A 27,570-nucleotide genomic window follows, 5' to 3' on the forward strand; every position below is an offset into this window, starting at 1 on the left:
CTCTCTCTCTCTCTCTCTCTCTCTCTCACTCTTTCTTTCATATCAATAGAATATACTGCACTTTTCCATCGAAACGAATGCGCGGCTACTGGCGGTTATAACTACAGTAGAACCACATGCAGTGCACACATGGGGCGCGCGCGATCGCGCGTGTGGGTACACCGGATTCGCGGCAACGGCGGCGGCGGTGGTGTCGGTGTACGTATCGGTAGGAGAGAAGTGGGAGATGGGACACGCGACACGAGCCTTGGTAGGGAGAGAGAGGGTCCGCGGGAGTGGGGCACGCACGGTCTCCCCTCGTTCCTCAAGGCTCCCCCTTCGTGGGGCACCCTCTCTTCCCTCCGTCGGGTGTCTTGCTCGTTCTCTCCTCTCTTTCTCTACACCATTCTCTCTACCGGTCTCAGCTTCTCATTCGCGAATCGAGTGCTTCTCCTTCGATTATACTCGCGATACTCCGGTTTTTCAGGCGTTTTACACGCATTCGTAAAGTCTCGTTCGATTTGCGAAAAAACTTCTTTTTAACTTCTCTCTCTCTCTCTCCCCCTTGAAATGCGTTTATCTTTCAAGCCACTTAATATGCTTCACAGAGCATAAGCATACGCTTTATGCAGATTTTGCAGACTCGACAATTTAACAATTAATAGTACTGTAACCAACGCTTGGTTGATGTGAATAATCGGATGTTACATTAGTTTAATTCATAGTTTATAAAATCAATGCTATTGGATAATCTTTTTTCATACAAAATTTTTTTTTTTTCAGAAATAACAAATAAATTGTAGAATAGAAAGATATATGAGGTATAGATAGATATATATTTGTATTATATACTCGGTTTTTGGATCAAACGTTTGTCGTAATTACATGCGCAATGAATTTAATTTCCATTACACGTGTAATATTCATTAATACATAATAGAACGTCTCGCATCAAATTGAGACTAACTACACGAATTATAAAGATAACATTCTTATTAGCGAGATTATCAAGTGATTTTAATAATATTATGTATTATAATATTATACCGTTTATGGACTATTTTATATAATCTATTGTACTCACCACTTTAAAATTTCGGTCCTCATTGACGTACGTTGGATGGATTACCTCCACCATCGTAAGAGATTTTCATATAGGCAGCAATCTGATAATTTTTCTGAGACACAGCATTCATTTCATAACGTCTTATAAAAAATCGATAAATTGATAATTTCTAGAGTCACTTCAAAACTAACACGATATGCTTCCATGATATTTTTTTACACTCTTTACGAGACAGTACGCGTCGTTAAGAAACGTTAACGATAAAAGTTCTTGTAGTAAATTGGCTAATATATATTCATATCCGAAGGAATGTCAACTGGAAGTGCTTTTCTCTCCTTCTATCACGAATCGCACTCGAACAAGACTTGAGTCTCACGTCGCAAAACAAACCCACGCGTGTCAATGAACGAGAAACGACTAAGTGACGACGACGATTTTCGTTGTCGACCATCTCTCAGGGTTGCAAAACTCACCTCCCCCCCGCTGTTCCCCTTCCGATGAGCGAGTCGACGATGAGAGGGGTAGCGAGTATTCTCTCCCTCCGTTCCCACGCCACATCCCGATACCTCTCTTCGTCCCTTCTCCTCCACCGCCTCCTCGACGGCATCCTTGCTGCACGACTCCTCCCTTAGAGACGCGCCCTTCTCCGGGGGTAGAGCACGTACTCTGTTCTCTTCTCGGAAGTCTTCCGCTACCGCCTCCAGCGCGTCCACCGGGGGTTGAGATTTATTCGTCGTATCCCACGCTGCGCGTAGCTGCACATGAAGTGATGTAATTTCAAAGCAACTGGTGGCGAAGTTTGTATAGGGTTCTTTGCTGTCCCCACGCGACGGGACGAATTGTAAAGTGAACTTTGAATATTGTACTTACTGCAAATAATCGTATTAGTAACAGTGAAAGATTGATAACATAGCGTATAATATGTATTATATCATATATATTTATATTTTTTAATTTTTTAATATTTTGCGTGTTACATAATGTGGAATAATTATTTGTATTCGTTTTGTACTTTAAAAACAATATATTTAGCGCAATCAGAATCACACATCTGTATTTTAAATATATTAATTGTATTTTATTTTGATTTATCTAAAATTCTTGTTATAAAGTTTTATTTTATTGGTATATAACAACAACGCGAAAGAAATATAGTATGAAGATTTAATAAGAAAATCCAAATCTGAAACTAAATAATTATTTGAGTATTTAATCACACTCTTTATACATTCTCTTTGATATTTCTTAATTAATCTGTGCAGGACATTTTTCAAGAGTAAATAGATTAAAAAACGGGTTTGTATGAAAGACCAAAAACAGGCGTCGTAAAAAAAGAATAAGATATGTCAAACGAGAGGACAGGAACAAAATAAAAGTGCTATGTTATATTCGAATGATTGAATCTGGGCGTGAGTTCACTGCCAGTCACGGCCGAGCATCGATGTTTTAATTAATGTATCGATAGTGGAGCCAGACACGAGTTTATCCAGCATCATCTCGTTTGACGTATCAAGACCGGCTTTCTCAGAGTATATTACATAGAAGGTTTACAAATAATAATTAGAGGGATCGTAGATTTTAACGATACCATTATTTTTTCGCACGCAATGTAACATATTTTATTTTAATGCAAGTGCAATAGCGTAATGTTATCTTTTGTGATTAAATAATAGATAATATTATTTAATTGCAATCCAGAAATTTTATTTGTTTTTTCCATATGCGATTGATAAATTTTTCACAATATACAAAATAAATGTAAAAGACAGTGTGATAACAATAACATATATGTGAATTATAACAATTATCATAATACGCTTACAAGAATTGTTAATAATTCGATATATCAATCTTTATCCGACGGCTTTAAATATGTATTTAGTTATATCGATTTTATTTATTTTCTATAATTATACATTCATTTATAATCACGCGTTTAAAAATAAAATATCTATCGCGCATATTATTCGCACTTCATAACATGATATTTTTGTATTCGTTTATCGTGGCAATTTAAAGATAAGAACTGGAATATGCAAATTCAGGAGACACACTGGCTGAAGAAAGTACACTGTACGAATTACGTAGATAATTTATGAATCAAATTCGATAAAACCGGATTATCGGTGTTTGCGTAATTTTCAGTGTGGGCGTTCCAAACACCACTCATTGATTGTACCATTCGCATCGGCGTTGATATGGTATTGTGTTCTATGTCGAGCACCCACCGCAAATTCAATCGATCGAGAACGAGAACATCGACAATTGGCCGCAATTGTATCGATCGGGGCCAATATGACATCGTTCGATCAGCAATTTCATTGCCTGACGGAAAAATCTGTCGTGGATTTCATTGATCCATTTCATGCTTTGATGCATCTGCAATATGGAAAGGTCAAATTTATCGTGTAAAACGTAATAGTATATATTGTGCGCAATTGTGGTTGTTTAAAAACATATTATTTGTTCTAAGTGAAAAATAACTTTTACAATAATAATTTGAATATATAAGAATACATGTTAAAAATCAAGTCAGATTTAAATTAAAATTGAATTAAAGATATTTTCAATTTATTAAAAACATAAAAAGTAGGTAGATAATTACAATTTACTAGAGACGTCGTGGTTAAAACATGTGATTTTTCTTGTTTATTACTAGAAGAAAAATATGTTAACCATTTTATCTTCATAACTGCAAGAATAACTTTATCGTTAACTGCGCTAAAAAAGTGGCTATTCGACAAAATATTTTGAATTCAAGCGATGACCCAGCGCCGCGACCTGATCGCTTGATTGTTTTTCCTACACTCTGTGATATCAATATGAGAGAAATATGGAATGTTTTACAACTCCCAAGCATTTATTTTCGAATCATTTTTCATATGTACCATATATAGGCAATTTGCACAATTATCTTGCGTGGGCGTAGCAATTCCACCGCTGATAAATAACTTTGTATTTCGCAAGGCAATATCTGAAAGCTTGTGGTTCGCTCTGGCTTTACAATCAAACCATTATTACCTTAATTTAAAATTATTATTTTTTGGAACTAAGGTATTAAAGTGCATTATTATAATAATTTCTGAATCATAAGCAATTTAAAGCGAAAGTTAAGTTTTAAAAATATTTATAACAAACTATAATAGCAAATTCTTATGCTTCAGTTATAATAAAGATATTTTGGTGGAAAAAGTTAGTTAAATAAAATTTTAATGTAAAAAATTAAAGTGCATCAAAGTATTTTTACGTAAAATTTTGAGGTGATTAAATCTTATTTAATTACAGTAAGTATTTTCTTCGTATAAAAAAATTGAATGATCAATTTTACTCAATTTCATTCGATTTCGATTGTTTCGAATAACGACGGAAACGTCTACTTTTTTGCGACGGCAAAACGAGAAATAATGAAATACGAGGCCAGTAGAGAACAACACAGATCAAAATAATCGGTGCGGCTCAATAAAATTAATATATGGTTCTCGGTGGTTCCTCGTTCGTGCGTCAGAAGTCTCGGTTAGAGTCGTAGCATTCGGCAGGCCAACGAGACGTTCGGGATGCTCTTAACTAAGGGTCTACTAACTTTAAATCCGATAATGAATGTAATCAGCGGAAATAACATGGAATCTACGCTGGTCTCGGTCAGACCACGTCCAGGTATACATTCCCTGACCACAGCGTGACTAATAATTATACTCGGTGAGGGACCCTCGTCTCTCTCCTACGCCGTTATCTCTCGCCGAGAGCGAGAGTGGAGAAGCCGAAAGCCACAGACGAAACGTAGAAACTGAGGTAGAAACAATGGTTCCGTACATTCACGAATCCCAAGAGTACGGAAACTTGTTTGATTGAATTAGTGTTGTAAATAACGGACGTGAGTTATATTTTTACGTTAAAACACGAATTATAGTTGAAATTAAAGTAATTTCTTTTTAAATTAAAAAAGATATTGTAAAGAGAAAGCAAGAACATTCTGTTCTGAGGAGTATTTAATCAACACTAATTATATTTAATAACATATTATGTTTTATTGGGCAGAAAATGCATTAAGTTTAAAGACAGTTCTGAGATAAATGAAGAAATTTATTTTTATGTCTTGCCATTTACGCGTTAAATAAATACAATACATTGTAAAATATTTATTCGCACAAACAGACATATATATATATATATATACATAAGAGAATTGATATACTTTGTCTAATAATAATACAAATTGTGCGCTTTCATTGAGGTCCAATAAATCACACTAATTATGTGTTTACGTCAATCATGTGTATACGTCTTATAGTACATTCTTTTGAAACCACGCGGTGTAGTTCGTTTCATAACTAACGACAAATCGGGTATCAATTACGAATGACTTTCAATCGTATATCGTTCGATCGACATCAATGTTATAGGCAGTACACACAATAGGTACGCGCGCACGAGCAACATACCTGTCGACTTCGCAATGCCAGCGAGCCGCGAATAACGGTAGTCTTAATTGAATTATTGTTTCAGTTAATGTCGACATTCATCATAAGAGTACACACACGGTGTCGGACCGAGATGAAGAAAACACGCATCCCGCCCAAGGAGTTGCGGCTCGCTCACAAAAGCGCAGAGCATTCATCTTCTGTCGTGTATGTCATGAACTGCGACACGATGGCCGCTCTCTCTTTTCTCTCCTTGCGAATATAAAAATGAATTTACTCGATCTTCTCTTTCAGAGAAAACAAATTTCTTGTAATTTGAATCGCGGATCAATTCTTCAAAAATTATTTTAGTACTTAATATGAAAGCCATCTGTATTATTTTCAAAGATTCAATATAAAAATTAATGATTTTTAAAATTGCATCAGATTATATTGCATAATTCATTTCTGATCATGTATCATTAAAATTTGTCATCCTTTGTTTTATTTACGAGTTTCGACAAAAACAAACGCGAGATATTAGTTTAATAATTACCAAATTGCGAAAGAGAGTACAGTGCACGTGAAAGAATATTCGTGAGGCACGCAACTTCAGACATGGAGTGGTTATTAATTTTATTCAATCAATGAAATAAATGGACTGTTTTCTTACGACAACCGGCCACAACATCTAACGGTATTCCAGACAGATACATGTCGTTGTTTGAGAAAAGAGAGAAAATGATACAATTTCGCATTTTTTTATTTTATATTACAATAAAATTCTTAGCAACCTGAATATAATTAATATTAGATATATCATAAAGAAAATTTTATGAAATTTTGTAATTATCGTAAATTTTCAATTTTTAACAAACGATGGAGAAATTTTTATATCATCACGAAATTATAAATCTGTATTTAATTTTTTACGTATTATATAAATATATTTATCAATGAACAGAGAGAAAATATAATTTTAATGGCGAAAAGTATTTTTTACATGGATTTACAGAAAAGCGAGTCTCGATACAAAAAGTAATTTAAATATTAAGCTTTATTGGTTCTTAATTCCGATCTTAATAAATAAAGTCATTTGCCAAGTTGGAATGAAGCATGCAGAGCACGTGCGATATAACAAATGATTAACGGAAGGACGGACAACATAGTTGTCGACATCGTAAATAATTAATCACGGAGTGTTGTCGATACCACATCAATTAAACGTTTCCACATTACTGCAGTCCGGTAATAGTCATGTTGCAATTCTATGTTCGTACTGAATTGCGACGTCTTATATTTTTTTATCGTCGACAATATACGAGTTTTGCGAGGAATCGTTTTATCGATCACGGCGATCGTTCAAGCGTATCGAACTCCACCTCTTTTAATCACAGTATACAGTGACAACTTCCCAGAACAATCTTGCAAGATTCTGAAAAATATAAATATATTTGTCATTAATTATTTATTGCTGTGATCAAAATCAATATATTACATTGATGTAATAATGATTAAAATTTAAAAAATTAATATGGATTAACAACATCGATGCTGCGTAAAGATGATAGGTATCTATGTTTTTCTTTTATATACGATAAACAATAATTGATGCTAAGTACATTTTTTATGTCAATAGTTTCTATAATTATCTAACTGATTTTAAACATTTTTAAAATTATTTATATTCCTATAAAGACTTTAATTGTAACTTTAATAATGATATTTTTTTGAATTTCTGGCTTTTGTAGCAAGTAACATTAATTATTTGTATATTGTTGATGGTACCAATCCCAGCATATCGGTTTTATATATATATTTTATATATATTTCTTAAATGGCTGTAAAACATTAGATACGTTTAGAAAACTTTAGAAATATGTATAAAACGTATATGAACTAATAAGTACTACCTGGAAAATATTCCGTGAGTGTTATAAATGTGAGCTTTGGAGCCGATTATGTTTAGATCTAACGGTGATATTACTACGGAGTGGGAGGCAATTGCAAACAGATTCACACCTCGTTGTTTGGTATTTGCATCGCTTGTGGAAACCAGACTGCGTCGATCGCGCGCGGTCGAATAAATGAATTTAGATTCGTAAGTTTGCCGAGTGCAGTTTCCATTGCTAGGTCGGACTTGAATTCGCTTAGCAACACGCACGCATTTCATATTTCGGCCAGTGCCGTCGTTGCGAATAACAAACAATCACTCCGCGTTCTATTTTCTACATCACTTTTATCCATTACGCATTAGATGTGTTAAGAGATTTCCATTAGATATTATGTACATTTTATTACATTTCTATTGCAGTTTTGTTATCTGTTACATATTTCATGATTATATTTTATTTATAATATTTTATGCAGAAGTTTGTATCATCAATCTTAGATAATCAGCAACTGTCTGTTTTGTTTCATTTCTGATTAAAGAATAAATAATTGTTGGACAGTGATAGTAAAATAATATCGAATATATTCGAGACTAATTAATTATTAATTATTTCATTTGTTATCAAGTCAAGTAAGTATGAATAAGACATTTTTCTAGTGAAGATATATATTTTCAGGAATATCCTTACATTTTTTCCTAGACGTTTGTAAGTTCTAGGTCAGCAGGAGTGAGCAAGCGCGTCGTAGAAAAGAAACAAAAATAAGACAAAAGAAAGAGGGGAAATCGATGCATAAAGACTGTGCGGATCGGGTCTCTGGGAGTTTGCATAATTCATTCGACGGGCTGGCGAATGCATATTACCTCAGGATATCTAGCCGAGTTAAACAGCGGGATCAGGACGCAAGGACCTCCGTTCTGAATATGAGGTCGAATCGCCGAATCGTCTGGAGATAGTTCGACATCGATAACCGCTGCTGATCGTCACGGCATTTCGACGAGGACCCAGATCCAGGATTTAACCAGGATCGGCCACATGTGCGTGTCTCCAAAAGAATATATTGTAAAGAAGGATCCTGGATTGGCTGACTATGAAATCATGTTATAGCATGACGATGAGCTGAAGAATCGTCTACTACTCTACTTTTACAGAATTTAAGGATTTTATTGAGATTTATTTATCTGCGTGTGTGTGTGTTTTTTATTTCAAATAGCGTAATATTGTTTCCAATTTCTTTTTTCAATTAATTTCTCAGTACAGATGTATTAAAAATTTATAATGAACAATTTTATAATGAATAGATAATATTTGATCTCGAAATATCTTGGATGAGACGTTAAGCGATTTCCGTGTCATTTAAGCATGCGGTATCTTGATTGCATCTGCTCCACCTGTCTATCGATTTTCCGGAAGCGTCACCGGGGCGGGCTCTTCGCGGCGGAAGGTGCGTGCCCATATGGGTGGACCGGATCTCTCCCTCGTTTCTTCGCCCTCGTCTGTTACACCTCGAGGAAATCACCCCAGGCGAACCGGAATCAAGTTCAATTGTCTCGCGGTGGCTTTTGGACGCGTGAGAAATTTGCGAGCAGCTGTTTCGCCGGGGGTTGCTTGCTTCTCGCAATAGTGTGACGTCACTTTACGTTTTTACTTGTCGCTTACTTGGTCAAACGAGAAGAACGAAAACATATACAACGAGGGAGAGAGAAAGAGAGAGAGAGGGAGGAAGGGGGAGACGTATTGCATGCACCGCGCGCATGCAAATGAGAGACGTTCGCGTCTCGAAGGGGTTAGATTAAGGGTTCGAGCGACCCTGAGGGTCGCCGAAATACTGGCTAGACCTCCTCTGTGAGGAAACAGGCAGTTTCTCGATATCGTCTTTCGAAAATCTCGCCGCGCTTTATTTCTGCACCTTTCCCACGACCGCCCTCCGTTACTCGCACCGGTATTTTAATTAAGTCCACCGTTGTTGCTGCTTCAAATAGTGTTTTGGTAACAATATGATTGTAATCTGTTCTCCCTGAGTACGTTATGTATATGATTATGTTTGCTTCTGTCCAATGTAAGGAATAAGGGGGATGTGATTGAAAGCAATAAAATTTCTTGTTACGTAATGTACATAGATAATCTTTTCATTACGTGCGCATCATACTTATTTGTTATAATACATTAATTGATAACGCTTCGTTTTCGCGTTACTTAAATTTTGTGTTTTTTTAGAGTTTAATATATGTATAGTAATCTGCATATAATAATCAAGTTTTTTACACGAAATTTACTACAGTCTATAATACAAATTATAACATTCCTTGTACATTTTCAATTGCTCTTGTTTCACTGCCGACTTAATTCGCGGCTCGGTTTGCCGATGCGAAATCTTTCAATCCGTCGTGCTACAAATTGCACGGCTTTCTACGTGACGTGTATGCGAATGTGAGCGACGTAACCAACGTTGCTGATTGCGAGCGAGAGCAAATCGGTGCTCGCCGGAGGCAGAAGCACTCCCGCATAAAGACAGTGCCGCGCCGCGCGCTTCGTCGTCATCCTCTTCTTTGTCGTCGTGTCGTCGTCGTCGTCGTCTTGGTGGCATTTTGAATTGCAGATAATCGAGCACGATCGACGAGGACGATAATCGGCTACGGCGCTTAGACATGCAGTGACTTATCTTCGAGCAACCGAGGGTTAGCTGTCTCGGATACCTATCCCCGTGCAACTCGGGAGAGTCGACAGGACCGATAAGGATCGTGATGATTCAGAACCTCCTGACCTCGGCCAGTCGATCCACGGTGCAGCTCCGAATAAACCGTACGTATCCGCGCGTACGAGGAACGCGACGCAGGGCGGATGGCAAGCTCCAGGCTGTCAACGCGACAGGTACGTGATCTTCGATCCATGCCGATTGCAGATCGCAAATTGCTCGGATGCCGATCGTAATATGCCTTACACTGTATCTTATACCTAGCTGACGATCTACGAGTTACTGAATCCTAGTATCTGTTTGGCATCCTTCGAGTTCTCAAAAAATCTTTATATATATATATATATATATATATGTTTCTTTGACTTATATCTCTCTTCATTCATGTTGATCGTAAATTGCTGAATTGATGATAGACTAATATGTTTTACATTGTATCTTAGATTGAATTAATGCTTTATATCATTTTTAATTGTTTGTTAATTTTATCCACATTATAGTGAGTCATTAGGTTTGTGTTTCTATCGTGTGTATATCAGTAAACATTACTCTTTCTTAAATAGTATACTATTTATACAATCCATGTTACTATCGTAAATTGCAATCATAAAACAGTCGGAAGATAGGATTCTCGGGAAAATTAACACCTCGTAAAACTCCTCTTAACATAATATACTTCCTATATTTATATTGTTTCTTCTAAATTTCTTTCAAAAGTTTGTGAGTTCTAACATGGTGACTTGGAACAAGCGACTAAGTAATTTACGCAGTGTTTATTCTTATCGTTGGATAGTTATTTCTTTATTTTTGCAAGTGCGAATATATTGCAAATATAAAAAATACAACTCTGGTATATCACGAATAAGCAGCTCCCACGTTAAGGCGTACGGTGCCTCCAGGTGGTAACTGGCGGTCTTTATCCAGTCAGCATCCCTCTCCTCCCGCTGCTCGAGGAACCTAAAGGAACGGTCCCTCTATTGTCGAGGGAGTTATTAACGAGGGGATGACGAGGGGGAAATTTTGGTGCGTGTACAGTTCTTGTGTGGGAATTGCGCAAGCTACGCAAGCGCGTCTCAAAAGCAAGACACCTTATTGCTTCCCGCCAAAATACCATCGGAGAACCTTTACTGTCACGTTCGATCCGTACACGCAGTCGAAACGTTATACGAGGGATTCACGTCGTGGGTTTAATGCATTGGGACGAGTTTGGCATCGTCGAAGTTTTCCCGCTAAAATTTCGACAGGTGAAACGTTTACTATAAAAATCAATGAACTGTAAAATCTTCGATGAAAGACGGCTGCTTGTACTAGATCGGAATTGTATAGAGCTTCTAAAAGAAATTTTAACAGTAGGTGCTAGAAATCTTTCTTTTTGAAATTTAATATTAAATTTCGTTTTAAATGTGTACGTGATTTTAGAGAAATTATGTTCTCTGAATTTTACATATTAAGAATTAAGATAAAAAATATTAAAGTATATATAATAATAATAATATAATGATAAGAATATATGAAAAAGGAATAGAAGGCATTTATATCAATTAACGTACAATTAATGTATAATTATGTTTTTGACAAAATTAATTGTTAAAAAGTGAGTGATTCAATTTTATAGGTAATTGCAAAGTCGAAATTAAATTAAAGGTACAGAATTTATTGAAATAGTACTATATTTTATGGCGTAATTGTAATTCGCAAAATTTTTTGACTGTGAAAGTCCAGCCTGATCAAATAATAAGTACGCGTTACGCAAAAAACGATGACATTTCTTTGGATTGTAGGGGAGGAAGTATTGTAATAGAATTTTTAAAGCATTCACTCCCACGTGGCAGTACTTGTTACCATCCCCCCATGTGTTCGCAACGAATGCAAGCACACCTCCGGTTCCGCCAGTGCATATTTCCGAAGAACTACAGAGCTGCATTCCCTTCCTTTATTCCCTCTTTACTTCTTCCCCCTTTATACGTAGCACATTCTTGTTACGTGAACACGTCACCCTCTTGATCGCGCAAGATGCGAAGGGGAACGTTTACCGTTCAGCTGTGAAAGTGAAGAGACTCGCCTACCGCGCGTTCCATCGGTACCCTCCATCGGTATCATCCGATTGCGTTTTCATGCGTGCTGAGATTCCGGAAAACAAGCCACGAGACATACACCTGGACGCTCCTGTCCAAAGGTCGATGACATTACCGAAATCGTTCTTCCAAATTTCTTGAGCGGAATGAGAAATGTACAAGATTGATGATTAATTAAATTATTACTTATTAGTTTTGATACGAAGATATTTGTGCTAGTTAAAGTACCTTTTGATTAATTAGAATATACAGAAAATTTTTTATGTTAGAATATTGCGTGTATTAAAATCTAATACGTATTTTACTGAAATGAGAGTCGTTCATGCAAACTATAGAGAGGCGCTCATACATCCCGTAAAATTTTCACGTAGGTGGCAAAGACCGCGCTACACAATGATGCGTCTGCTGCACCACACGATGCCTTCCTTTGCGAGAGGGGAAAAAGAAACATCGTGTTTGCCCACGAGCGAAGGTGTCCGGGGCGGCGGTATGTCGTTGTGTCGCCAACACCATTGTTCTAGTAAGAGTTGCCATTATTCTGACATTACGACGTAATAACGCCGCTTGTTACAATGAGAGTTACAACCAAGTTGGCACAAATTGACGGACGCCTTCCTGTCGTAAAATACATATTTTGCTCTGATCGAATTTTTATTTAGGAAATTTAAATTTCTATTTTTATATATAAATTACATAAACTTTTTGGAAATTTTTCTACGATATGCATTAATGCAACGAATTTTTCTTCTAATATTAAGATCTTTATTAGAATATTTGCTGTGGTTTTATAATTTATTTTTTTTAAGAAAGTTACGAAAAATAAATTATATTATTAATGAAATTTAAGATAAAATTAAAAATACTTTTAAAATTAACTAATAGATTTGTTATTATAATTTTTTAACACAGACTACATTGTCATCTTCATAAATGCGCTTACTTAACTTATAGTATTAACATATCATCGTCATAATTTTATTATAAATCGTTACTTGTTAAGGTAAATTGCGCAAATCGCTACGTAGACATCGTCGAGGAAGTTAGGCTGAAAATTTAACGCGTGGTCGTCAATTTTCATCGAGCATCGTGAAAGGGGGAGCACATTATACACAGAACGGTTCGGATAAAGAAAGTAAAGAAGACAAATTTACAGTCCTTTAGGAGCGTCGGCTCGTCGAAGAAGGCGTCGCGTGAATCATCCGCGGTCCGCGTGGGCGGCTGGATCGTACAAGCACCAGCGTACGATACATGGGCCAGCATGAGAGGCCTATTTCACGAGGTTGTCGTCGGTACGAAACAACTATTAGCGTTGCTCGATGGCGCATTATGTTACGGCGTGCACGCGCATTAACGAGCTCCTGGTTCATATTGTACAGAGGAAAGCCACACACGTGCAACACACACAAGTACACACACACACACACACACACACACACAACCGGTCCTAAACGCCCACTATACACATAGTCGTGCTATTAGCCTCACTTTCCCACCCTCGCCATATCGGAGATGTCCATTTCGAATCGATCTTTCTTTTTTAATCTCCAAATCGACTTCTTTCCGTCTTACCTTTGTCTACCCGCTATTGTCTTTTCGTAAGATCAACGCGCCGTTAGGTCCCATCCATATTCAGTTTTGACTCGTGCATTATTCAGATGATGGCTGAGTGCTGTGAAAGCCGTTCGATGAACGTAGCAAGTGTGTTTCTCGATAGAGAAATGAACGATGAAGCTAATCATTATCTTAAAATGTTTTATATACTATTATTAAATAATTATTGGTATTATATCACAATATATACAAATCATTGTTTGACAATGCTATTGATATATACATATTTAATACTATCTTTAGACTATATAAAATTTCTATGAATACGTAGAAAATTTTGTTGTTTATTTACATTTTTATTTTTATATATATTTAATATTAAATATAATATAAATATAATTTTTCTATAGTGGTAAATTTATACTTTGCAAACTTTTTCAATATTCACTATTCAGATAAACTATATTTCAAAAAAAACTACTGTGATACAATTAAATAAATCACTAACAATAAGTGATTCTTTTAACACCTATCATTAAAACACACAACGACGGTTTTGAAATGTCCTGTATTTTTCGCCTTTCCTACGCTGTAGTTGTCACGAAATTCGTTGGTGTTTGTGGGCACAAAGTTCCCTTCAGAATGACGAATCGATACGCATCACATTTTCTCGGGGAACAAGAAGGGGGGTGCTTTCCTCGATCATCCCTCGAAGAGAAACCGGTCGTTAAGAGAGCTCGACGCAAACACAGCGCAACACATAAACTTTCGGTACATAAACTTTCACGATTCGCTGTCGATAAATCGCTGGTAGTGAAAACCGACACAAGGCAGGGTATAGTGAGAAGGAGGGTGATAGTTGACTAGACCTTCTTATCCGAAACAAAGCTCACCCCTTCGTGGAGTACTGTGGGAAACTCGGACAGCTGAGGAAGGAAGGAGGATGTGTCCGCTCTCTCTTTTACGGTAGACTAGAAGAGTGCCATGAAATAGCTCCTTTCACAGCCCTTCACACCGAAGGATTATCTATCCGTTCAACTAGCGAAGAACTGACAACCCAAACCTGCAACTACTTATCATATACTTATTCTTGTTATTTATGCTGAATAGTGTGGACTGACCTGCATCTTATTGTTAGTTAATCTTGCTTTTTCTTAATTGACGTCTTCAAATTTGTAAATTATGAAATTTTAACATGTTTGAACTATATTAAAGATTGGTAAAGATTATATATTGAAATTTTATATTTGCAAATTCTTTAAATATGGGGATTAAAAAAATTTTTTATTTTTATATATTTATTTCTTTCGAAAATTCTTTGGGAACTTAGATTTTTTGATCTTTATGCATTTATTTATAAAAATAAAAAATGTTTATGTTTTTATAAACAATAGAAATTATAGCTTTAAAATTAATTATTCTTAATTATAACTTTTATAGTTTCTCAGGAATAATTTCATTCAAAATTCTTTTTCATTCTGAATGATGTTATTTTTGAATTCTATTTATATCTGCTGGTATTTCTTTTCCATTTGAAATGCACCACAAATATCACCAGTAATTGATTCTATAAATTGTTATAATTTATTTTCATTGGAATACTGAACGTGAATCGACAATATTATAAGGTTGATAGAGAGATCTTTGCCGAGTCTTCAATGATTACCGGCGCTCCTTCCGATGATGATTAGGCGTCGGCACCGTATCTCGAGGATCATTCGTAATCGAGAACAGAATTGAGCGCTCACCGGGCACACTTGTACCGCTGATTGCAGTCATTAATAGAGAAAATTAATGAGCCTGTAGAGCCAACTCGTTCCGTCTTTGTCTCTTGGTGTTTCGACACGGTTCTCTTCTAAGCGCATAACGTCAATTCACCAATAAATCACTGCAGTTTATACAGAATATAATCCCTTTCACAGATGCGGAACATAATCGAATTGCTTTCATAACGATGCCTGGGAAAGGGAAATAGTTTGAAAGCGTTAAACTTCCTTACTCTGCTTTCTCTAAAGATAAAAATAGAGAATAATATTTCTATATTGTGCGGCTGTGTAAAAAAGAACGGAGGAAGAGTGTGTGAATATTTATTATCTGCTAGAATTAATCCTGCGTGAGAAATCAACTGAAAATACGATATGAAATGCGTGGTATATGAATGTAATAGTATTATCAGTAATCATACGTATTGTTTGCTGACCGTACTGTTATAGTAATTATTCATAGCATTCAAATCAAAGTATGAATTATTCAAATTAAACGTAGAGCAAACATCAACAATACATATATAACAATTATATGCATAACAAGAAATATTATATCAATAAGCATTGTTAAAAATTAAAAAAAATGTAGAAAGTAAAAAATATAGAGAGAAATAAATGTATAGATGTTATAAAATTGATTTACAAAAGGTTGATTAAGAGAAAGATCTTGCAAGTAAAAATTTCCAATTGTCAATAGCTATTGTATAAGGAAGTGTTTACTATAAATAATAACATGATGTGTAATAGTAATGAATGAACGAGTGAAATATAGACGCATTCGCGTATAGATTGCGTTCAAACGCACGTCTTGGTCACCTTGGAAGGTCGCGCAGCGACCTCGACTTTACGAGCTCACCCACGATCGATGGTTAGACGGCGAGCCTTCCGGAACGTCAAAACGTCTCAAAGAGCCAGAAGAGCCGGTGGCGTGCCTTTCACCTTGCGTAATTATTCACAGTTCATTATTCAATGTCAGATTATCGTACCGTGACAAGTGTTGCGCGACGAACTCGTGTAAGTCCCGCGGCTAGTATGCGCTCGTCGCTCGTGTGTATGTAGCTTAAGGCCGCAAACGCGTCGGTGAGAAACGCGCGTGTGAGTGATTAGAGGCCGTACGTTAATCAGACGATGAAATATTCCACAAAGGAAGTGAGCTGGCTTACCTTCTGGCGGACGCGCGCACGCGGCACAAGTTGGATGTTCGTGTGGTCGACCAGTTCCAGGAATTCCTCTCTCTGCGGTCCTTCTACCAACGGAAACTCAAAATAACCAACTTTCAAACAAGTTTTGCACCATTTCACCGGCTCGGTCGCTCGAAGTATGGCGACATAACTAGAGGAAGACGACAAAGTAGAATAACATTGTTGAAGAATTGTTCATTCACTGAATGGTGGCAATTTTTAATAACAGACATAAACGTTATAGTATTTTAAATCTATTAAAAAAAAAAAAATATTGCAACGATGCTTTATACGTAACAAATTGAAACAAATGTTCGAGAAACAATATTTTCTCGTGAATAAAACGAACACTCTTTAATGAACAATATTGTTTGCAACAATATTCTATAATTATAAATATTAAAAACAAAGAAATTTTTAATTGAAATAAATAAATAAAATTTTTCAATTGGTTTTCGGTTTGTCTTTTCTTAACGAAAATTGAAACGAGATTTATTTACTGACTTATCGCGAAGATTGAAAAAATTGCGATAAATAGTTCTGTTTAAAGAATTTCTCCTAAAATATTATTCGATTTTTTCGATTTAAGTTGTACTTTATATTCCATTTTTCTTTCTCGTTGTCTCATTCATATGTAAAGTATTTATTCTGCTCAGCTTGACACATCCATAAATGATAAAAAGAAACGAATTCTTTCAACGATGATATTTCAAGTGGAAGTATTTGCGGTCCCCGTGTTTTTTACACGTCGTCCATCGGCAACGTGCGGGACCACCCCGTGCACGCGTCGGTATCAACAGGTGCTGGTTTATGACGCCGCGGCAAAGCCGTGGGCACCGACATCGATTCCGATGCAATTTAGATAACCGAAACCGATTCGACAACCCTGAAAACCTGAACGCGCGACGATAAAGGCGCCGGTCGGACGACGATTCGTGTATAAATCCGGAACCCTCTCGGCTGACATAATGCGTGAGTCGACGTATCACGAGATCTTACGAGACGGATATCGAGTCCACACGCGACGTATATGGAGTACTAGTGTCTCTCCTCGAAAGAGCGACTTGTTCGGCTTTGATAACACTAGCATACAATAAAGCATGAAAAAATATTGTAAACCAGACAACAGACATATATGATACTTATATTAATATATAAATTATATTTATATAATTAATTTTGTGTTTGTATATATATATATATACTGAATTTTTAACATTTTAACAACGTCAAGATTTATAATTGCGTTTCTTAAATTATTATATTTCTCCAAAAAAATTAAAATTCATGCTCTATTATCTCAAATTTCTATGTCATTTGAGCTTTTTTATTTACTGAAAAATGTTTTCGTTTAGTGAAACTTTTTTGTATAACGTGCAAAATAATTTCGTTTGCTACATGAACGATACACGTGTAAATTAAATATCGAAGGAGAAAGTCCGTACAAAATTAAATGTGCATAATAGATAAATTTAATCAAATGTTTGGGCATTTCCCGTCTATCTGTTGAAGCAAATTTATGCGAACAAGAGAATCGCCAACGCATAAAAGACGCATAGTATCGTGTCAATATGCCTAACTATTCTTCTTTATATCTCCATTTTTTACATCTACGTGAACATTTTTCACGTATTTCTTTGTTTTTTTCTTTTTCTTATTAATTAATTGCTTTTTCTTTGCTGCAAGTTTTAGAGTAAATATATATAATTTTGAAATATACTAATATATTTATGCATTATTACATATTTATAGTGTGCACTATTTATAGATGGTATATCCATATATATATATCTAATTTTTATATGAACAATTAATTAAAAATACATCAAGCACTACCTGCTGCGCATTCCAACTATTCGCGTGCTTCTAAGATTCTAACAGCGTTCTTTACAGCTTTAAGGAATTTTAATTAAATCTGCACTACCAGTGTCTTCGCTTATATAGAATCCTGCGTTAACGAACTACCGGATTCAAATTAATTTACTGGATTAAATCACGCGACTTTTTGCTATCGAGATTTCGAGTGGCAGATACATCCGCTAAAGCACACTTTATCTTATTAATATGATGTTTATAGCCATTAACGGTATTAAAACCCGAAAGCCTTCTTTTAATATCCTCTCGGAGAGCCAGAACTTGAATGAAAGCGCCGGGATGGGACGTCTGCTACGTGTAATTAAGAGGACCTTTATTTTTCTCGAGGTTTCTTTAGGTCTCGTGAGTAAGAAATGGTCTCGGGTAATTAACGCGAGACAGGTACGAAGAGAGTTCATTGATATTTATTGCCATTCGAGGTACAGTCGTCGCACGTGAGCAAGAAGCGAACGTAGGTGCGTGGGCGGAACGGAGAGAATCACCCACATGAGCCTCACCCTCGACACGCACGTGTATCGCACGTACGATTTTACACGCGTGCTTACCGATGTAATACCCAGCACGCATTCGTCACTGCGCCGCCGCACGCGCGTGTGAGCGCGCCTTCAAGCCGCTTCCACATTCGAGCACGCGTGCATTTTTCGCAGAGGATGTCTAATGCGGATGTTAAGGCGAGTCTCAACGCACGTGAGATTCGAATCGCTTTCTGGTACATGCTCGAAGAGAGGGTTCTTTATGCTTGTACTTTGTGCTGAATATCGTTACGGTCGCGCCACGCCAGACTTTAGTATCGTTTGTGAATTTATTTGTCGACGACTTTTAAATCTTACTCGTATACATATAAATAATATTGCCATATTCTATTATTAATAGATAATTTAGGAGTGTATCTAATTTTTGTCGTATCGTACATTATTATTGTCACTGATGTTATATATGTAATACATCAGGGAACGACTTAAAGAGGAACAAGTAGATTTGCATGTTATGTGAGCTTGTCCTGAGTGCCCTCAACTGTAGATGAGGCTTAACACGCTTGTGCTTACGCGCGCGATGGACGCGCGTTGCATATTCATACCGCGCGCGAGTACAGTCGATGCTCGACTTCGCCATTCGGGAGGAGTAGGAGGACAGGCGTGCATAATCTACGGGCGGAGTGCCTTGAACCTTCCGCGATGCGATTTCGTCGAAGCCGGGGGTCTTCGTGGAAGCCAATATTCGCGAGCAGGTGCGCTCCCATTAGCGTATCTTGTTGCGGAATGAAGGGTAATTTTTAAGACAATGTCGGTTACGTCGATGGTAATTATCGATCGAAATCGCGTATTTATTCGCTTGAATTAATCTCCGCGCCCGCGTATGATGTTGTGTGCTAATTCCATAGCGGTTGAAAGAACTTAATTAAAATTCCGCATGTCTTTATAACGATAATACGCGCGGGTAATTCTCGTCGTTTTTTGTACATTTTAGAGTAGAGATCAAAAGAATTGTATTTTTAATTCGTCGACTTTGATACAAGCTAGTATTTTATTACATTTTATCAGGCACTGTTAGAAATTAAAGAAATAATGATAACTTTGTGAGTTCAAAAAATAATATTATTTTTAACTTTTATGTGTGTGTCAATATAAATAATTCACTTTCTGTGATTAGTTTCAAACATGTATTATATATTAACGTATGTATTTAGTAACTCATAAACTAAATTTAAATCAAATTTAATACATTTTGTGTCGAACTAAATTATTTAACTTTGTTGTTTTAATTAAATTAACGACGTGTGTGTTAGTAGAATTCAGTGTGATCAAAATAGAAGTGATTAAAAGTGAGTCAAGTTACAGGTACAATTTTACATTATAAATTTAACTGTGTGTGCTGATAAGAACGGTATAAATCTCTCACACAAAAACGACATTTTTTTTTCTATATTTACAAGCACGAATTTAATGTTTGAATCCATAATTATTTACCATCGTCGCTCGCATTCTTTTGCGGCGGGAGTTGCGCGATCGACCAGAATCGTCGATGGCATCCAGGCTATTAAAATTCGATTCTCCAACACAACGAAGCGAACGAACGAAGCGTTCCTCCCACGCGCCGAACATCGCATCTCGGTCTCCCTTTTTCTTTCTTCCTCTCGTTTTCTCTTAGCGATGAGCCCCATCGTGCTGGTCTGACGCGGCGGCAAATAAAAAAGGCAGAGAGGTAATCGAAAAAGTCGAGCAACCACCAAGTCTGGTTTGCACATGCCGAGGAGCATGTAAGCTCTATCGATGTGCCCGCCTACGCGATGGCCACGGACACCTCGACATGCTCTCTCAAGGAATATCCTATACCTTTCCTGACAAAGCAATATCTCCCGTTCGCTTCGTTTCTTCAAACATTGTTTTTCAATTCGCGAATTTATAAGCGATACCTTAACAGATCGAATGTCGTACATCTATCTTTATGTTTTGCCTGCTTTATTTTGCACAACTTTAGAAAATATATTGTATTCGTTATTTTTCCTTTTGCTAATGCAAGAATTAAGTAACTATCGTGAGACGCGAAAACAGTCACTTGATAAAAAGAAAAGCTCAAATACAAGGTGCTATTCTCCTTTTTACGCGGTGAAATTATCACCCCGCAGTAGTTTCGTCTGTTTCTCCTTCGTTCTCACGTTTCCCAGCGGCCTTATTATTGCCTTCTTGGACATAAAATTTAATTTCGCTTCGCCGAAAAGTAAATCTGCGTCCGCGCGGTACAACAGGAAGTTCGCGTCTTTTTCTTCGCTGGGAAGAAACCAGCTGTGTCTCTCGTTTTTGCCGCAATGTGTTGCCCGTTCTTCCCGTTTCCGGGATTCCCTTTTTTTCCCCTCCATTCTTCCGTGGCATATCTACTTACCGGCAATTCCGCGGACATTCGCGAAACACTTAACAGATTATTTGGCAATCCGTGATGATGGTCGAAGTTTGGCAACTTATCCACGGTTTCTCTTTCAAAGTATTCTCTTCTCGGTTCTCTTGGGATTTTTTCCAGGTTTGCGAATAATTGTTTGCCGATTGTTATGGTAATTGTTTTCATGTTCGAGTTTACGAACCGCCGACGATTTTTTCCACGATTAAAAACTGGCGATATTAAAGGTATATATTTATACACAAAAATTTATTTTATTAAAGTCATATCAGATTTGGATGAATTCATTACTCAATATATATTTTAGAGAAATTATTTGAAATGTATTGAATTAAATATATTAGTTAAGTTACATATAGTTTACGCTGCTTTTATTACACATACAATTATCTAAACTGTATAATTTATTGCACAAAATATATATATGATAGAATGAAATTGAACAGAGTTCTGTGCATTTATTCGAGAGCAAATTGGAGTAGATTTTTTACTCGTAATCGTTAAATAAATACACATTGCGTATGCAGACGTTAAACTTTCTTGACGCGACGTCGCTTCTCCGGGCATCAAAATCGTTTACAGCGTGCATCTAAAAAAATATCACGAATATAACATACCGTATTATACTCGTAACATACAAAAAGCCAACCCGGCATTAATATAATCCCAAAGATTAATATTTTAATTTCCACGAGAGTTTTCTTCCGTCGAGCGTAATGTTACTATAACGTTAGCTAACGAGGCGGCTCGAGAGACCACTTCGACTTCGTCGGCTTCTTTCTCCTTTTGCCGCCCCCTCTCGAGATGAGCCTCGTCAAAACTTGTGGGATAACCGTAGCGTTCCCGGCGCGTTTACATTTATGATCGTGCGCCAGGTAGCACGGGCGATTAACGTCGCCGGTATTTCATGGACTTAGCGCCAAATTGCGTATCGTACGATTCCTCCACGACCGTTTTTAATTGCGCCCCTACTTTCACGAGCTCGGCCAATGGGCATGCACGACATCGCTCGTGAAATCCTCCTTTACCTCGGCTCGTACAAGTTCGAAAAGAGGGAAAAAAAAAGGGAAAGGAGGAAAGCTTGATGACCCATTAATACGTAGAGAAGGCGATGTGCGCGCGAAAGCTGGTTCAGAAAAATTTTTATATCCTCGGTTTACGTCGGAATCTAAGCCATTCACGCGCTCGATGCTCGTAAATATCGTTCAGCGCTAATGATCCATGCCGTGTTTTTCATTAAAACTTTGCTTGTTCGTTACAGTCACTACCTTTCATGGTAAGATAAGTATTATTCCGAGTAGTCCTCCTGCCACTCGTGCTTAATGAAGTTATCTCTCTACAAGACTTTTGTTTTGAATGCTCATCCCGATTCTCGTGGCCGAATGTAAAAAGATTAAATGACCAGAGAATGATCAATTAAGGGAGTTTTGGCTGTACAAGATCAATAAAAATATCAGCCAACGAATAAACCAAAAAAATCAGTATTAGCCATTATCGGTAAAAAAAAAATGGTATCGTAAATATGCCCTAACTGCAAAAAACATAACAATAAATTATTTGATTTTTAATGGCTTATGCAGCGCATTACCATATTCTACTGCAATTTTAGGCAAATAACTTTTAAACGAGTGAGTGGATTTAAATGAACTTTTGTACAAGTATCTATTAGTAAATACAAAAAAAATTTTGATTTAATTCGTAATATTCTCTCATTAGAGCAAATAAGTAATATGTATAAATACGTATTTATTCTTGAAGAATTAATGTATTTATATGAAACTTGATTGCATTTTTACATACGCGTTTCTTAAAAATTTTTTAAGTAAATCAATAATTAGGTTGCTTCTTTTTCGTTTCTTGTTTGTTAAATTTTAAACGTTATATTATATAAAATATTATATGAACGACTGACTTTTGATCAAGTTTCGGGCGTTAGCCTGATTCCATTACCGGAAGTTCGAGTTAACGGCCCTCCGCGAGCATACTGGAAGGTTTATTCATTAAATCTTACACACGTACTCTCGTGATTATCTCGAGCAGCGCGTACGCGGAACTTTTTCAATCCCGCCCATCACGTACAATATAGTATCTTTCATCAAATTTGAAGCTGTACGTTCGCGACCGGTACTTCTCTCGGTGCTGATCTCGGATCAGGAAAATCGTCGATTACGGAATCACGCTGAATCTCGCGGTACCGATCGGTCAGCTGTTTACGCTAAGAGACGAGCATGCGATTGATCGATATGGTGCACGTTTAGCCGATCGCGGCTGCTAAGGGAGAATCGATTCTCGAGAAGATCTTCGTATCTCAGGCTTCGTATCTCTTCGGTCCCCCCCCCCCCCCCCCGCCGAGGGTTGCACGGGTTACCGTGCGGCTCGTTACTGCGGTGGGCCGCGTTGGAACCTCGTTCGAACGAAGCCTGCTGGCCTGCTTCGTGCCAGAGAGGCCTTCGTGCCAATTCATTAAGCAGTAATTGAGTTTTCAGCTCTGCGATACGGAGACCGAGATACATCTATGTGGGATGTCCAATGAACAGGGGGCGAGAGAGGGGGGGGGGGGGGGGGGGAAGGTTCCGACGGTGATAGAGAACGGATGGAAGATGGCGTGAGACCACGCGAGACGAAGAGAGATACGACAAGGCGCGAGGAACGGCGTACTTGGAGAATTAAGCACGACAACGTGTGACCGATGTCCGAGCCGTGATTAACTAAAGCTTTAACAAGCTCTCCCTTCGCAGGACTCGCGCTGACGGCGCGTTCGGTTATTATTCCTTCCTAGAGAACGCGAAGCGAAGACGCTTAATGGTCGGTATGGCTAATGGCAGGGGCGAAGAGAGGAACGCATCGTTACGTTGTCTAGCTTATGTTCGCTTCTGTTTAAATTGATCGCTGTGATCTGTTGACAAGTTTAACGGTGTATACTGTCAACGGGTAATTTTTTTGCAAGTCTTATCTTTGAAATTTTATCAAATATAAACAAGTGGCTTTTCCTTATATGAATTGTATATTGCTAAAAAATATTAATTTATTATAATTTATAATAAGTCTTATCAGGAGACGCGGTAGCGTCTCCGGCCATGTTCAAAAAAACTGTGAACGCTACAAGTCTATAGATAATATTGCTAAAAATGTCTTGTGACTGTAATATTTTTTTATAAATGAAAGATGAAGAATTTTAGCACAGACTAGGAAAGTAACAATTTTGAAAGCGATCTGCAAAGATACGAACTTTGATAAAGAAAACGTTGATAATAATTTTTAAACAGACGAATTCCGCAAATATTTAATGCCTTCAAGAAAATATAAACGATAATAGCTTCATGCGTTAACAGAGATTTAAATCAATATACAACCTTTCCTCAAGCGGTCTTTACGATCGTTTTATTAGCGGTGATAGGACCTTTCAGGCGAAAAGTCCAGACGGATTTAAATAAAATGCCAAGTGTAATTGCGAACGATATGCGCTTAAATGCAATATTTCAACTTTATAACTGCAAACTGAAAGTTAAGTGAGCGATCTCGCACTAGCGTCCGACGAAGGTGGTACTGAAAGTCGCTTGGACGGTATATAATGCTTCCTCCTTTAGAAGCGCCTGTAAATCGAGATGGGAACGAGTTTCGAGAATTAAGGTAATCGACCTGGCGCACCTGACCAAGGCTCGAATTACAGGCCACACGATGGTTCGTATCGTTCATACAGGGCTATTTTCAGCCACCCACGCGGGCCTAAGTGCCGCTCATTATCTGGAAATGCCCGGCTGCCATTCCGCCTCCCTCTTATACGCGCGCGTTCGCGTTCGCAGCGGCCTGCGTTATGCTACGTTACGCACGCCCACGCATGTCTAGTCGAGCACTGTGCTGCGTGGAAACGAGTTTCCACGTCGCCAGCGCTGGATTTAGGTACCGCACCACGAGGCACGGAGTTAGAAACACATCATTCTCAAGACAGATAAACGTATCTTACAAGAATTCCTGAATTCCCAAACCTCTTTCCATTACTCGGAGATCGTGATGTTCTCCTAGTTTGTGGATTATTTTTCCATTCTTTTAGGATTTAATCTCTAGTGAATAATTTCCATTCATTGTCTTTTACGTAAATTCCAGCATTTGCATTTCGACGAATAAAATGTTATATATATATATATATATATGTAATGAACATAATTTATTTATTATTTAAACAGTAACATTGGTAAATGCATTGGTTTTATTAATTAACTAAATATCATAATGTCTTTAAATAGCTAAATTTTTATGTTACATACAATCGTATTATTTACGTAAAATTTTTAAACTTTATTTAGTCTAATCATAGAAATTCCTAAGGGGAGTAACTTTCTACTGAATAAAACAATGAAGTTGTTAATATTTTCCATTACTTATATCCTTTACAACTTAATAAGCATGTTCATACTGTTGTCGTTGATCGACGAAAAACAATAGCAGGCATAATGAGCCTGGGGTATTATTTTATTTAAATCCGCCCCTGCGCATACACCGCCTATCTTGCTCGCCGTGCCGTAGGTTTCACTTTGTGGCATCTGTATTATGCGGACACCTCGAACGTGTACGCCATATATTCTCTCAAATTGCACCGTAATCGATAGGTATGCAAATAAACGTTTTTCAGTGCGATGGATGGCGTCTCAAAACCCGTCACGGCTTAGGGTGTAGTCCTTGCTGAACGTCCTTGCTACGTCTCGCAATATATTGTCGTTGAATGTAAGTTTACGACGACCTGATAGATGTGATGTATTTATAAATAGAAAAACCGAGATAAACAACGAAGGATTGTAAATAACTATGTTAGAAAGTGTCAATTATGATATGCTAATTTAAAATCTTTTCAGTAATTCGTCTTTTTCGTCTTTTGCGCTTATATACTTATATATATCATATACTTATAAAACTGATGCATACAAAAAGAGAGAGAGAGAGAGAGAGCGAGAGATCTCTAAATAATATATCTCTAAATTTGAATATTAAGAAATTATACTCATACGATAAGCGATTAATATACATGAAGAAAAGGCGGTAAGAAGTTGTTTGACTTTTTGATATATTTTCATAACATTATAGTATGCCACATCTCGATTTATTCTGAATAACGATGATTTACAATTAAATTGGATTAAAAAAGGATGCGTTCTTTCGTGTGTTTCTGGCGAGATGTTTTAATATCCTTTATTTATACACGAAGTAGAGCTCACTACCGTTGCTCGGTACGCTGGGTTGCGTGTTGCTCGAATTTCATTACTGGGCCCAAATGAATCCTCGAGTCGCAAGGAGTTGAGCGCGCTCCTAATTAATGACGTGGTACTCTACGTCCTGCTGAACGCGCAGTTCACGGGTATCCTCGCGAGACGCAACGATCTTGTTCGTAACTCGTCGACCACGGGATTTGTATAGGGAGATTATTTCACCAGGGTGAAAAAAAAATTAATAATCACGGAGTAAAGCGCATTTTACGACGCGCTACTTAATACGAAGCAGGAGCATTAATGCTTATCGCGCGTAAAAACAAGGTACGATCTAATCTTAAGAGTGGAAGAGCCAAGTGGATGAAGGTAGTATGTTACCACACAATTAAGTTATAAATCTATAAGAAATACTAAGCAATTATTCAGAAAAGTTTCGATTTTTCAAACACACGTACGTACATCATTGCTTAAATTCGAAAATGACACAAAGATAATGAATAATGATATATAAAGATAAATTAAGAAATTTCTTTGTTATTTTGCTTACTCAAACGTCGCGTACTGTCTATGTATACTCAGTTATTCAATTATGACAATGTTTGATAAGCTCTTTGGTTTAGAACTAGTTGCAAGATGAAGTAACTTGAACAGTTGACTCAGTTCTCGCTCACTGAACAAAATCTGCAATTGGGATATAAAGATATATTATTGTGTCTATAAATATCAGGAAAGTGATTATGTGTGATTATTTCTTATTGAGCTTCCGTTACATTATCGTTCGCCGTTAACACCATACCCGTAGTTTCGCGTAAATGAAGGTAGATTGGACCATTATCAGTTACTAGATGTATCGCAACGTTGTAGACGTTGCGCCATAAACTGCGGTTACTCAAAAGATCGCTCCAATAATCTTTACAATAATTTTAGGTTCGGTAAGTGTCGGGTAAGAGGATCGCGTTAAAAGCGTCCTTGGCATTCGAAGAATCATCTCCAGCACGGA

General features: G+C 37.1%; 1 protein-coding gene across 1 annotated transcript in view; it reads right to left on the reverse strand.

Annotated features, from left to right (window-relative positions):
• The window catches only part of klu (zinc finger protein klumpfuss), an 88,418-nt gene extending 66,881 nt beyond the window's left edge, over positions 1-21,537 (reverse strand). The window contains exons 1-2 of the mRNA XM_018551617.1: positions 21,358-21,537; positions 1,612-1,800 (exon numbers count right to left, since the gene is read on the reverse strand). Of these exons, the coding sequence (XP_018407119.1) occupies positions 1,612-1,800; positions 21,358-21,537 (369 nt within the window). The remainder of the gene's footprint in view (positions 1-1,611; positions 1,801-21,357) is intronic.
• Positions 21,538-27,570: the final 6,033 nt, after the last annotated feature.

This window comes from Cyphomyrmex costatus, unplaced genomic scaffold, assembly GCF_001594065.2.
Source record: "Cyphomyrmex costatus isolate MS0001 unplaced genomic scaffold, Ccosl1.0 scaffold10, whole genome shotgun sequence".
NCBI lineage: Eukaryota > Metazoa > Arthropoda > Insecta > Hymenoptera > Formicidae > Cyphomyrmex > Cyphomyrmex costatus.